Below are 13,181 nucleotides of genomic sequence, written 5' to 3'. Positions count from 1 at the left end.
TGGGTTTTACTTGGTTATTGTCTTGCTGAACTAAGCAGAATACCCCAGTGCTAAATCATCAGACCTACATCACAACCCTTTCAGTTTGAAGACTTTCTTTTACAGAGAATATATTTCTGTAAAGCAATGTCTGCTTACATAGCTTATATTGAACAGCATGTACACATTACATTTTCCCCCCGTATTTCTCATTATCCATACCTAAAGTAATGTATTTAATCAAGTCCATTTAAATTTAATATCTCCACTGGTCTACCAGTTTCAGGTTAAAAAAAGTTAGGAGCTAATCTAGGCATAGGGCGTTTAACCTGTAACGTGATCTGTACGTGCCCGTTTTACGTACGTTGACCGGTCAAAACAAGCCAGCGGTCACGTTACGTAAAGGCACCGTTTCAGCAGGCATTTAAACCACAAAGCTGCCGAGCTCCGTCGGGAAACTTTTCCTCTGCCCCTACAGCAGCGTGTGTGCATCCACACTGCGCGGCACAGCTCGCACCGTAAAGACATGTCCTCCAACAACAACACCGCGCGCTTTAGCGAAGCGAGAAGGGTCGCTATCTTCGGAGGGACGCACGGGAACGAGATGTCAGGTGTGACACTTGTCAATCTCTGGGTGAAGAACAGCGCCGAGATACAGAGGAAAGGAGTCGAGACCAAACCGTTCGTCGCCAACCCAAAGGCTGTGGAGAAGTGCAGCAGATATGTGGACACGGATCTGAACCGAGCTTTCACCCCGGAAAACCTCAGGTATACACACCTGAACAGCATCGCCGCCCCGGCAGCAGCGATGCTGTTCCTGTCTGCTGTCATTATAAACAACGGGAACTTTTGCTTTAATGACACGCATCCACTGATGGGACTGTTTTGAATTGAACTTAACCAATTTAGATATTTTAAATGAATGCAGATACCATTACTGCTAGATGATAGTCCAGTGTTGTCATTACCCAGATTTCACATTTAGTGCAAAAATGTTATTGACAGCGAAATTATGCAACGTTATTGACACTATGGTATGTGCGCGTTTTACCAGGGTAAGAGAGCCTCTAGTACTACGGGATCAATATGGTAAACACAATATAATACATCCCCAGCTAGCCTACATTCACTGTAATTTGATTCACACTCTTGTAGTCACGTGGCTTTCTATCAGCATTAGTATCGCAGGTACTGTGCTGGGACTGTTTACCACGAGCCGTGTCTGCTTCAGCACCCAATAACAGCAGAGCAGCATGGCCCCTCCTCCCCGGCTTCAGCTGACTGCCAGCCTGCAGGAAAAACGTGAGCGAAACGTGACCGAGTGTTTTAAGACCTTTTTTTTTTCTTTTTTTTTTTTTTTTCGGGTACACCAAAACGGAACATGACGTCTTACGCAAGTGATCGTGCCATTAGGCTGTGATAACACACAGGAACCTTGTTATTGTGGATGGATGACAGCACACTAAAATTTTATATCAAGAATCCCCAAAGATCTCTACTGCTAATTATTGTTTAATCTCTCTCATTAAATATACTATATAACGGTCATTTTTTCTTATAGTGAATTTTGTGTGTGTGTGTTTTCTGCTTATGGTTTTCGATACAAACATAACCATCTGACCAGATAGGTACAAAAATGGCCTAAACAACCACTAAAAACATTAGATAAAAGATCCTAAAATACACCAGTAAGAAAAAAGCATGCTTTGTCACTCTAAATTTTAAATATCTTACCACATACCTCTACCCTTTTGTGCAGGTATAAGTTAGCAGTCATCAAGATTTTTCAAACTGGGCATTAAAAGTCATTTGTTGTTGTTGTTTTTTGTTTGTTTGTTTTTTTCCTTACTACTTATTTCCTAAAAGAAATGTCATATACCGGCAAAAATAAAAATATAAGTATTTGTATTACTTTAAGATAAATGTTCAACACCAGTGACCTGCTTTAAAGAAAAGACTTAACATAATCATGCTTTTATGGTGCAGACTAAATTATAGATGTAGAGGCAAAAAGAAAAAAAAAGTGACTCTGACAACTCTGATTGTTTGAGTGAAATGTTCCGGCCTCAGCCTGCAGATGTTAGTTGATCTTTTAAGATCCTTTTGACTCCACAGCTTGCACACCATTCGGCCTCTCTGGGGCCAACACATAAGAAGATTAATCTGTTTCCAGCTTTTTCTAAAAACAGCACAGATAGGCTCAAACTCAGCACCTGCTTGTCAGCTGAGGATGATGTGCTGGAGTCTGCAGCTGATCACAGCATGCTTGTCCTGGCAGTGCAGACAATACCGGATAGTTGTTGAAAACAAGGTCTAAAGAGCAGATGAGACAATATGGAGAGAAGAGGTGCTTTTGGAGAATGTCCTAGACCACTGGTTATTTTGAAATGCTTTAAAAGAGCTGGGAGAGAAAAAGAAGGAGGGGGCAGGGGGCTGGTCTTATTATGTGGTCTAAGCATGATGAATAGAAATTTAGCCTGGGGGATCAAACACTCTTCTCCAGGATCCCTTACTGTAGACACGCAAGACTCAGAGGGAGACAGAATCTCCTCTTTACTCTCATAAAGGGGCAACACAAGGAGCAACTTTACCACAGAAACAGAATGTATTTGTTTTTCACATTTTCATCTGCTGCTCTACTCATTATCCTGTTGTACAGTTGCTGTGTTGACCAGATTGTTCCAAACACTGACACACACTTGAGTAAATAATTGACAAGCCTCTGCTTCGTGGTTTCTTCAGCTGAATTGTCTGATAAGATATGACTGTTTTGGCGTCTGACTGCTTTCTGTGTTTGCATCTCGTTTGCAGTGCCTCAGGAGGTGATGAGCTGCCCTACGAGGTGCGGAGAGCCCAGGAGATCAACAGGATATTTGGGCCTAAAGGAAGCCCAGAGGCCTACGATGTCATCTTTGACCTCCACAACACCACATCCAACATGGGCTGCACTCTGATTTTAGAAAGCTCCAAGGATCACTTCAATCTGCAGATGATGAATTACATAAAGGTGACAGCCTCTGACTGCATCTTCACACGTCACACTATAAACAGAACTGTGTACCGTGGCCAGGAGCAGTAAATCTGCTGCACATGCTGCCTTTATTACCTATCGTCAATTCTTTTTCTAAGTCACATTATCTTTAAAATCCCACACTTCAGTCATATCTAAACATTTTATCTTGTTACTCATAAATTATATACACTAGAGAGCAGTACACAAGTAAACCATGATGACCCGATGGATTTCCTCTAACCACTTTCTGAGTCAATGGTTTATGAAATTCAGTGTCATTGAAGAATTCCAGTTAACTTTTTTAACTAATAGTATAACAAGCTTACTTATTATATGTTGGGCAAGCATCCACCATCAAATACAGCAGAAGGACTTTGGCTAACACGTGGCTTCAGAAGAAAATCTCACAGCCCCTAAATTCCAGCCTGTCTTCTTTACATACAACTGTTAGAGGTACTTTGGGGCTTCCTAAATGGATTTACTTGCACCTGCCTATGTAAATGTGTATTTTTGCACTATTTATTTGTTTATTTATTTACTGGGGGTTGTTTGTTTTATTTAACATGAATAGTGTTAATCAAGGCACCTTATTGACTTATAAGTTTTTCTAAATTATAAAGTAAATTTTTATGTGCTATACTTCTAATGAATTGTTTTTATATTGTATGGATTAATAATTTTTCATTTAAATAATTCTACAAGTTTATGTTATTACAAGTTATAACAGAAAAATTTTAATTATCTTAAAAATGCATTTGTATTTTTTAATGAACTGTTTTAAAATCTGTAGTTGAGGTCAGAAATTTATTATTACTGAAACGATGTATGCCAAACATGCACACATACTGTACATCATAATATGAGCTAAAGGTGCTGACACTCAGCTTTATTGTGAGGGGTTTTCATGTCACATTTGGAGGAAGAACATAGCTCTTAAAACAGCTCTTTAAAATGTACAACCCTTGCCCATGGACTCAAATGTAAAAGGATATTTGACTTACATGCCTCATAATTTCATGAGCGTGTGTGGATTATTCCATCATCATTACTTAATATTAAAAGTTTTAGAGGTTAATCCATGTGTGCTGTTTACAACTGAAAGCTGTTGTGTGAATCCATAATAATACAAATGAAACGGGTGCTACTGTTTTTGTTTGTTTTTTTTATTCTGTGAAATGAAAGCCATCAACAAATCCATCAGAGTTATTTGGTGCATGAAGCCGACTGAATCAGCAGCTTTGTACACTGAGAAAATACTGATAATGTTATTAAAGTGACACTAAGGTAGAGCTGCAGACTTAATCTCTAATATTAATTTGGTGGCACGCGGCGGATTCCCTGATGAGGAATTTACTCATTGGCCAAGTTTGCGATTAGTTTTAATGCCATGAGCTCAGATTATCTAAATTACTGCATATATCATTAACAGGTTTTTAAACTGCAGTATTAAAGGCTTTTTGGAGATTGTAAAGGCCCATACTATAAAGCTTCCTTGCATTTTTATAAGCTAGACGGAGATATAACTGTTAGTGATGGATTATTTTGTCTGCAAATGAGACCTTATCCATGTATGTTGCTTTGAAACTTTGTTATTGGATCTTGATGATTTCGACTTCAACTAAAATAGAAACCATGATGAGCAACAGCAGGGAGAAAAACTGGAGTGTTCTTGTTCTTGTTACTGAATGACAGAACTGGTGAGAAACTCGTCCAAGAGTTTAGACAAAAGAACTCCACAGATATTTAGGTAGAAGATTAACATCAGATGAACTTGTTACACGCTTGGTGTAATATCACCAAGTTGAGTCATTTACAATCACTGTTCTCTAAGTGCTCTTGGTATAGATGTCGGGATCTTAAGGGCTCCTTTTTATCCAACACAAAAATCAAGTTTATTGTAACTGTTCTTTATTTCTACTGTTACTGATGCACATGATGGACTACTGGCTTCTCTTTGCTTCCTGCACATCATCACATTGCATCAGTGTGTTAGTGTAGAGGCAGTTTTCCATTCCAGTGAAAGTACTTATCTGATGTTTTACATACATCTTTGTGTCACAGACACTTTGTATGACTTACATATTTATGTGCACCTGACATCTTGTTCTTGGTGTTTTGTTTTGTTACAGAAAGCCATCGCCCCCGCTAGTTGTCTCGTTCTGCTAAACGAACACCCTCTCCTGAAATATTCCACTTCACGCTCTGTAGCCAAGCACCCTGTTGGTGAGTTTCTCTCTCAGTAAGATTTCTTTGAAAGCATGGCAGGGGTGGGCTTAGGAACTTGGGTCACAGTATTAAAGAAAGAGACAGAGAGACACACAATATTCTAATTTATTTCTATTATTTACTTAGTTCCCATGGAGACGGAAGATCTCTTCTTCCAGGGAGTTCTTTCTTATTCATTTTTAAAAATGAATTTATTATTTTTATTAAGATGTTAACTGTTACAGAAAAGCAGAGTAATTCCCAACACTTCAACATCCACAGTATCTACATGCACAATAAACAGCAGGTCTTTATTCATGACATAATACACAAAGGAAGAAAAAATCTTCAGGGAGGTTCAGGTAAACAACTATTGTATAACTCTTGTTTCCAATAATTATGTTTTCCTTATATAAACATTGAAATTCGTTCTTTTCTGGCTTTGTGATTGTTTTGCTACTTGTGTTGTTTTTTGTGTGTGTGTGTTGTTTTTTTCCACCAGTGATTTCGTTTGCATTTTTTCTTGCCTGTTTGATGTCTTCTGTCATTTTGAATTTCCTCATGAGAAAAATAAAAATTCACTTCTTTTGTAGTTTTGTTTTTCTTTTTGTTGCTTATAATCATTCTACGTTCTACGATGGTTATTTTTTCCACCCCTTTGTGTTTATTTTTATGTTCCTTTCTCAAACGTTGGAGCTCATTGTTGTCATCAGATTTTATTTTTCCTTTGGTTTTGTTGGGGGTTTTTTGTCTCTGTGATTATTTTCAGGTTTTCTAGTCTTTTTACACTAAAAGCAGCGTGTTTTTAAAAAGCTTTTTAAATGCAGGCATACCAGCAAAACCAGGATTGAACCCCTTGACATCGCTGGCAGCTGTGGGTGTATCCTCTGTGCACTGTTTTAACAACTGGTTCATAAGCTATTCCAACAATAACAAGCTATTCCAACAAGTTAAAAACAGATACTTCTTTCTCTTCACTATTATAATAAGAATCTCCTGTATATTGACTATTCAGAAATCACTGAGCTTAGTATTGGACCAATCGGTCTGCTATATATAACTGTCTCCTACTGGGTCCCTATTTCCAGCATCACTTCAGTTGACAGGATTGTTTTTCATGTGCAAATGTATCTGCTGATTGCTTCCTTCCAGGTCTGGAAGTGGGTCCCCAGCCTCAAGGTGTTTTGAGGAGTAATATCTTTGAAGCCATGAGAGTAATACTGAAACATGCCCTGGATTTCATCGAACTCTTTAACGAAGGTAGGACTTCAGATGTCATGCTGTCATGTGAGATTTTAAAGGTTTGAAAGTGCTCTATGAGCTCATGTTTCTTTAAAGAAAAATTATAAAAAGAACAGAGCTAAGAGACAACGAACATTGTGAGTCATCGTTTGCTGTGTTCTAGAAAATGAGTTGTTTACAGTCATGCCAGCATCCCTATGACGAGAAGCATTTTGTGACAAAAACCCCCATGGGTGACAGACTGACTCATCCAGATGTACCTAAACCCAGATCCCTAAATTTATCTACATCTGGCTCATCATGCTGCTGCTTTGCACCTCTTTCTCCTCCCGAAGGCACAGAACAGTGTTTAGGTGCAAGACTGTGCTCCCCGTCTTCTTACATAAGCAAGCCGTCTGTGCCAAGCGTGAGTTGCAATCTGGTTTCCCCTGACTGGCCTGCTGTTGAATGGCCTGTTTGTCAGGGTGTTGGTCAGTTTCCATGTTGTTAAGAGTCCGGGTGCCAGTGGTGTGGTAATCTCCTGTTATGGGACCACACTGATGCTAATGAATGCTCTGGCACTCTGATGAATCGATGTTCCTGCACTTTGAGGCTGAACAGCATGACCAAACAACTTCTTTAGCAACTGGGAACCTTTGTGTTTCACTGAAAATGACTCGCTCTGCAGAAAAATCTCCACAATGACTCATGAGGACACGCTGTGAATGAAGCATTTGTCCTTCGTGTTTTTTGTTTCCTTTTGCACGTCATTGCAGATTGATGGTTTTACAGGTAAAACTGTTAACTTGAGAATTTAATGTAATTAGTATTTTAGCACCAGCCCACATCCTGTGTGGTTCTGAAGTTAACCAGAGCCGCTTTCAGGTCGTGTGAAACTTTTCAACTTCTTGTAAAGCAGCTTTTTTTTAAGATCTTTGATTATTACTGACTACACTTTAGACTCGCCAAGAATATAAAAGCTGTTCATAAAATGCTTATTTATAAACTATATCCACCTGTATCTATATATTTCTACAGCAAAAATAATCTTAAACTATTTAATGCTTTTACCATATTCATCTTTTTGTTCTAATTATTTCCATTGTAAGTCTTCTGATATATAATTCTGGATTACATTTCATACTCATTTTGATTGTTTTTTTATCCTACAAGTTTATTTTTGCATAATATAAATCACACGACATAAGTATATAGTCTTAATTCTAAACTCAGAATGTGTCTCTGTTGTTTTCTGGGTGTTGTTTAGGCATGGAATTCCCTCCCTGCACAGTGGAAGTCTTTCGGGTCTCCGAGAGGATCGACTATCCCAGAGATGCCAACGGAAACATCATCGCTATGGTTCACCCCAACCTGCAGGTAAAAATGAACATACTAAATAATTCTTTTACTGTCTTCACTGCTTTGTGACTGTTGAACTTATAAATATAAGTTATTATGAAAGAGGAAATTAACCTTCTTCAGATGATATGAGTGTATATTATTTTAGCTTGAGCAACATACTTGACTTACTTTGCCTGCGGTCATTGTTTGTTGTTGTTTCAGGACTGTGACTGGGAGCCGCTGAACCCCGGCGACCCAATGTTCCAAACGTTTGACGGAAAGACCATCCACTACCAAGGCTCCGGGACTGTCTACCCCACTTTTATTAATGAGGCAGCATATTATGAGAAACAACAGGCATTTGTGACCACCAGACGAGAAACCTTGGCTGCAAGTGCCATCAGAAAAGCATGAAAAGTGCTGCGTAAGGCTAACAGAAGTTTTGATTGTGTTAGCCACAGCAGAAATCTACGTGTAGATTTTGCACTTTGCTTTGCTAGCAAATGACAAACTCTGAGCATAACAACTAGATACCATCTTTTACACTCTGTTTTAGTTTTTTTTTTTTTTTTATGCGTTTACTATCAGAAAAATTAACTATGCAAAGAATATTTGTGGAAGCTTTGCAAAGAGTCACTGTGACCGTCTTTGATCTGAAGACTGTATTGTTGTGTTAAGTATTTATACTTTTTTTTATGTATTTACATTAAATCAGCTGATCTTTTATAATATTAAATACCAGGCCTAGTCATTAATAGCTTGTAAACCATTCTCAACACTTTTATTTAGTCTCTTACTACTGCTCAGGAAGGCCCTAGAGGATTATAACCTGCAACTTTTGACCCAAAACTGTTGTCGTCTCCTTCTGGAAATATATTTGTGACATCTTATGGGGTGTGTTGTGTGGCCTTTGATACTACCTACCTGTAACTCCAGTGGTTGCATCTGTGGTGCTGTCCTATCGTTGCCTTAATTAAGGGTTTCTCAACTTGCACAAGAAATTTGGAAATTACATGTTTAATAATAAGACATTATTTTGATAAGAAATATTTCGTGTTCTTCTCCTCTACACAAATTAGTGACATTGTGAGACCTTTTGTAGTCTTATATATGTGTCTATTTTGATATACTTGTACTGTATGTTTGATTTCACGTGTTATATAAGACTTGTTATATAATGAAAAACTGATGTACTTTCTAATGTTTTTACGTTTCGTGTGTCAATATGTGTCTTAATGTGAGTCATTTTTCAATCAGTGAGCACCATTTATATGAATAGTTAAGTACTGTGGAAATCATCCATTCAATAAATGTAGTACTGCTCTGTATGAGGCTTTGTTTTTAATTTAAGAATGAATAATATTATTATGCGTCATTAAATTGTACTTATTTTATTTTATTTTGTATTTTTTATGTATTTACAGAAAGAAAAACACAAAAGGACCCAACTCACGTATTGGCTTACCAGAGTTAAAGAGGAGTAGGTGAGGGGTGTCAGTTATGTTAGATGTATAGACTGTGGGTTACATGTTTGATAAAATACCTTGTGTTAACTAGCTGTTAAACATTACTGAGTTGAGAAGTTCAAAATATCTAAGTTTGCAAGGTAAGTTCACAGATTAATTTGCCCCAGATCTTTTGATACTAATGTTTAATGTCAGGCAGTAGCCACAAGAGGGCACCACACAACAACAGTATAAAGTGTGCACTGCAGCTTCATGAAATACAATATAGTTACTAATTGTTTGCTTCATTGGCTTTGATAATTCAACAACACACCATTTCATAATTCTGTGTTTAATCCTTTCACTGGTGTGCATGCCACACCAGCAGTTTATCAGGTCTTCTGACTTAGCTCAGACGTTCACCTTGCTGATGAATATCATTTTGCAGAATAGCAGGTGTTACTCTCTAAGTGCAACAGGAATCATAAAAGCAGTCATGCACAGTGTGTATGCAATATCATGTGTTTACAGTGACAGCAAATGCTGTAATTATAGCATAGCTGGCAATTGTGTTTGTGTCTTTTGTCATTAGACATCTCAGGTATCCAAGACATCTGGATATGAAAGGAGGTGAAAGAGTCTTAAAGGTGTGGTGCAGGAAGAGTTTATCACCATCTTTTCATACATCACAGGGAAAACAGCTTACTGTACACAAATGTTGTGTATCATGTCTGTCAGAAAAGCTATCCATACCCAGCCCCATGTATGTTTCATTTCTCAGTCTAGTCTGTCTACATAAGCTCATTTGGCTTCTGTTAACCAGTATAAGACAGTTGCAACAATTTACTTCGAGTAGTTTTGTTATCTCAGCTGGACAATCATGGTTTGCACCACATCAGCTGACTGTATTGATTACCCAAAAATATTTGTGGATTTCCCTCAAAAGTTCATCAATTCTCTACAATCAGGTTTGTAAGAAGTGATTTGGTTTCATAACTGCATCCTGGTCATGAACTTTCTAATCTATTCATTACTCCAACCAAATCGTGGTTCTCAAGCCAGCAATGAGAGCTGATCAATGACTATTGAGAGCTTTTAGGAGAGTGATCTTTCAGTTCTAGGCAGGAATCCAAATGGACACTCAAAAATTCCAAGTGTTCATCTCTGCCTTCACTCTCCCCCCCGATGATAAGTATCCTTATTGTATAGGGTTACATCTGTCTTACTGGAAGTCTGCTGCTTGGCAGATTACTAGATAGTTTTAGCCGGACACAACTGCATGGATTCTGCACAGAACAGACAGATAATGTTTTAGGTTAACTTCTTCCTGCATTCTACAGATGATGTATATCAATATGAAAATCCCAATGGTCAAACGTTTTCAAGGTAAGATGTGGCAGATTTTCTATTGCTGAATCCAAATGTGTTGCACTTGATTGCAGCATAAATGATTGTACAACAGTGAGGGTTGAGCATGCAGATAATTTCGTAGCACATATTTTTCTGCAGTTTTGAACAAGTAGAAGCCAAATTTAGCAGGAGAATGAGGACGTAATTTGGTAAACTGTGGACAAATAAAAGTCTATATTTGTGTTACAGAACAAGTAATATGTGTTTTTTTTCTCTAAGCCAGATAACCACAAGTACAAGGAGTTTCTCTCTTACTTAATATCAATCTATGTATACCACAAGCTGCAGGGAAGGAAACTTGTGTACAGTCCCACTGGTAATGCATTGTAATGCATACATTTTTTCATGTAATTAAAGTATTAGGTAACATAGTGAGAAGAAAACTTTACTATAAATCCAGTGATTCAGAGGCAAATGCATACTTTACAATGAGTATAAGTCTGAACTCTGCAGGCTCATTTTAAAATAGTATGAAAATATTTCTGTATTTTCTCAAAAAGGGGATGGAGTTTAACAAAAATAGAAATATTCCAGTAAATTACAATCATCTTAAATGTGCCTAAACTACAGCACTTTACTTAATGTTCTAAGTTGTTTCCAGCAATTGTTTGGGTATATAATAACAGAACACCCGTTCATTTATCTGCAGTCTAATTAAAATAGCATCTTGTTGTGTAACCGCCAGGCAAAGCTGATTGTTGTCAGAGCAGTTTGAGCGTCAGCATTTGGTTGCATTCAGGTTTTGACGGAATTATGTGTATTATAAATTATGACAGAAATGTAATATTGCACTCCCAAGTGCCTAAAATCTGAAATAATTATTTTAAAATACAGGCATTGTGAACAATGAATTATAAAAATGTATTCATATGACTGTTTTATGTAACTATCTGTGCCGTGGCCTCTTGGGTTTCTTACATTTGCTCGTTAATTATCTCTTGTAACGGTATTGTCATTTTTAAAATTAATCTTTATTTCTTTTTGACCGTGAATTTATTTTCTGTTTTAAAATGTGAGATAATCTTAACCTCGATTATTGTAATATGCTGAGGTGTCGTCATGAGACAGAAGCTCAGAGCCGGTGAATAAGAGTCATGATATTTGTCCCAGTAGTACTTGAATGCAGCACGCCTGGATACAGGAAGTCTTGAAACTTTTCAGTATAGTGGCAAACTTATCCGCGTCTCAGTCCGCGCGCACGTTGGCGGTTGTATGTGTGAGGGATGGTTTGTAAGCAGTGAAGTTAATATCGACAGACAGTTTATTTTCTGAGAACACAGAGGAGGGCGAGAAAGGTGTTTATGCGACAGACGCGACGTGAACTGTCGGTGAAGACAGAACAGTTAGCGTCAACATTTCTATCTGACGGCGGCTGGCAGAAAGCCTTAGGAAGACATCAAGATGTGGGAACAGGAGGAATTTGCAAAACACTGGAGGAATGAATTTCCTGACGGAGAGGTGCCCCAAATGGACTTAAACTCTGTAGAGGACATCGAGTCTGAACTGGAGACATGTAAAGCCAATCTGAAGAGGCTCCAGAAGGCTCTGGCGGAGGAGAAATTCAAGGTGATTTACCTGCAGACCACCATGGCTAGGCAGAAGAGAAACGACACGGAAAGGTTTGAAAGCAAAGATGAAAATTGCAACGCCGAAACGTTTGCCTTGTCTAAGACGGGAATTAGAAAAGTGATGGGGCGGAAGGATGAAGGCGGCGTGGACCGAACCAAGGTGTCGGACTCCGGAGGAATGAGGCTCCCCGCAGCAAGCGGCACAGCGGGACTCACCAGCTCCTTCATCCGGGAGAGGGGCAGGTTCAGCGGCAAGACAGGTAAGCCTGTCCCTATTCCTGTCCCGCCGGTGAAAGTCAGCTCTCACAAGGCCCTTGTCTTTGCCCCTCAAACGAACGACAACGATGAGAGCAGCGACCATGAATATGAGGATGTGGAGCTGAATGAGAATTTCGTCAGGAATAACTTGTTGACACCGAAGACTGCAGGCGGGGACAGCCGGAGGACGCCCAGCATCCCCCGGGACAGCCGCCGACCTTTCCGTCACAGCCGCCGACCTTTCCGTCACAGCAGGGACTTTGACTCCGGCGATGATGGCAGGCTGTCACCTTCCTATTCGCAGATTAAATGCAGAGCCTCGCGCGGCTCCGGGTACAGCACCCCTGACAGGAGGAGTGATGGATATCTGAGCTCTGACCATGACGACTCCTCTTCTGCAGGTAATGCCTACTACTGCTCATTTTATTAAATCAGATTAATGTGATTGACATTTCTGGCTCCTGTCCCCTCCTGCCATGGATAGACAACTTCTTAATCATGAGCAGACATCGTTACCTAAATGAGACCTCACACGAGGGAAGTAACACCCTTTGCCACAATGTCGGCAGCATAACACACTTTCAAGGGTACACATGAAAAGTAAGCAGCAGTTCCAGCATCATTGCAGTTGCAGCTATGTAGACATAAAGGTGTCACTGGTGTGTGCAGTGTTTCATGTGTGAAATGGTCTATTTTAGATATTCTTATCTGGTTTAGTCTTTGGAAACTGAAAGGTTAAAA

General features: G+C 39.0%; 2 protein-coding genes across 2 annotated transcripts in view; both read left to right on the top strand.

Annotated features, from left to right (window-relative positions):
* The first annotated feature begins 306 nt into the window (after window positions 1-306).
* Window positions 307-9,087, top strand: aspa (aspartoacylase). The gene is made up of 6 exons (XM_042007885.1): window positions 307-747; window positions 2,791-2,986; window positions 5,122-5,215; window positions 6,350-6,457; window positions 7,686-7,795; window positions 7,982-9,087. The coding sequence occupies exons 1-6, from the start codon at window positions 506-508 to the stop codon at window positions 8,171-8,173; spliced, it is 942 nt and encodes a 313-aa protein (XP_041863819.1). The 5' UTR covers window positions 307-505; the 3' UTR covers window positions 8,174-9,087.
* A 2,703-nt stretch (window positions 9,088-11,790) lies between these two features.
* abr (ABR activator of RhoGEF and GTPase) overlaps window positions 11,791-13,181 on the top strand; it is a 121,128-nt gene continuing 119,737 nt past the window's right edge. Inside the window, exon 1 of the mRNA XM_042008134.1 lies at window positions 11,791-12,841. Coding sequence (XP_041864068.1) covers window positions 12,016-12,841 — 826 coding nt within the window. The 5' untranslated portion in view covers window positions 11,791-12,015. The remainder of the gene's footprint in view (window positions 12,842-13,181) is intronic.

Source organism: Melanotaenia boesemani, chromosome 15, assembly GCF_017639745.1.
Source record: "Melanotaenia boesemani isolate fMelBoe1 chromosome 15, fMelBoe1.pri, whole genome shotgun sequence".
NCBI classification, from domain to species: domain Eukaryota; kingdom Metazoa; phylum Chordata; class Actinopteri; order Atheriniformes; family Melanotaeniidae; genus Melanotaenia; species Melanotaenia boesemani.
This window is presented reverse-complemented; position numbering and strand designations above follow the sequence as displayed.

Coding starts and splice junctions, on each gene's coding strand:
- aspa (XM_042007885.1), top strand. CDS start 506: ATGTCCTCCAACAACAACACCGCGCGCTTTAGCGAAGCGAGAAGGGTC. Junction 6,458..7,685: donor CATCGAACTCTTTAACGAAG/GTAGGACTTCAG, acceptor GGTGTTGTTTAG/GCATGGAATTCCCTCCCTGC. Junction 7,796..7,981: donor TGGTTCACCCCAACCTGCAG/GTAAAAATGAAC, acceptor TTGTTGTTTCAG/GACTGTGACTGGGAGCCGCT.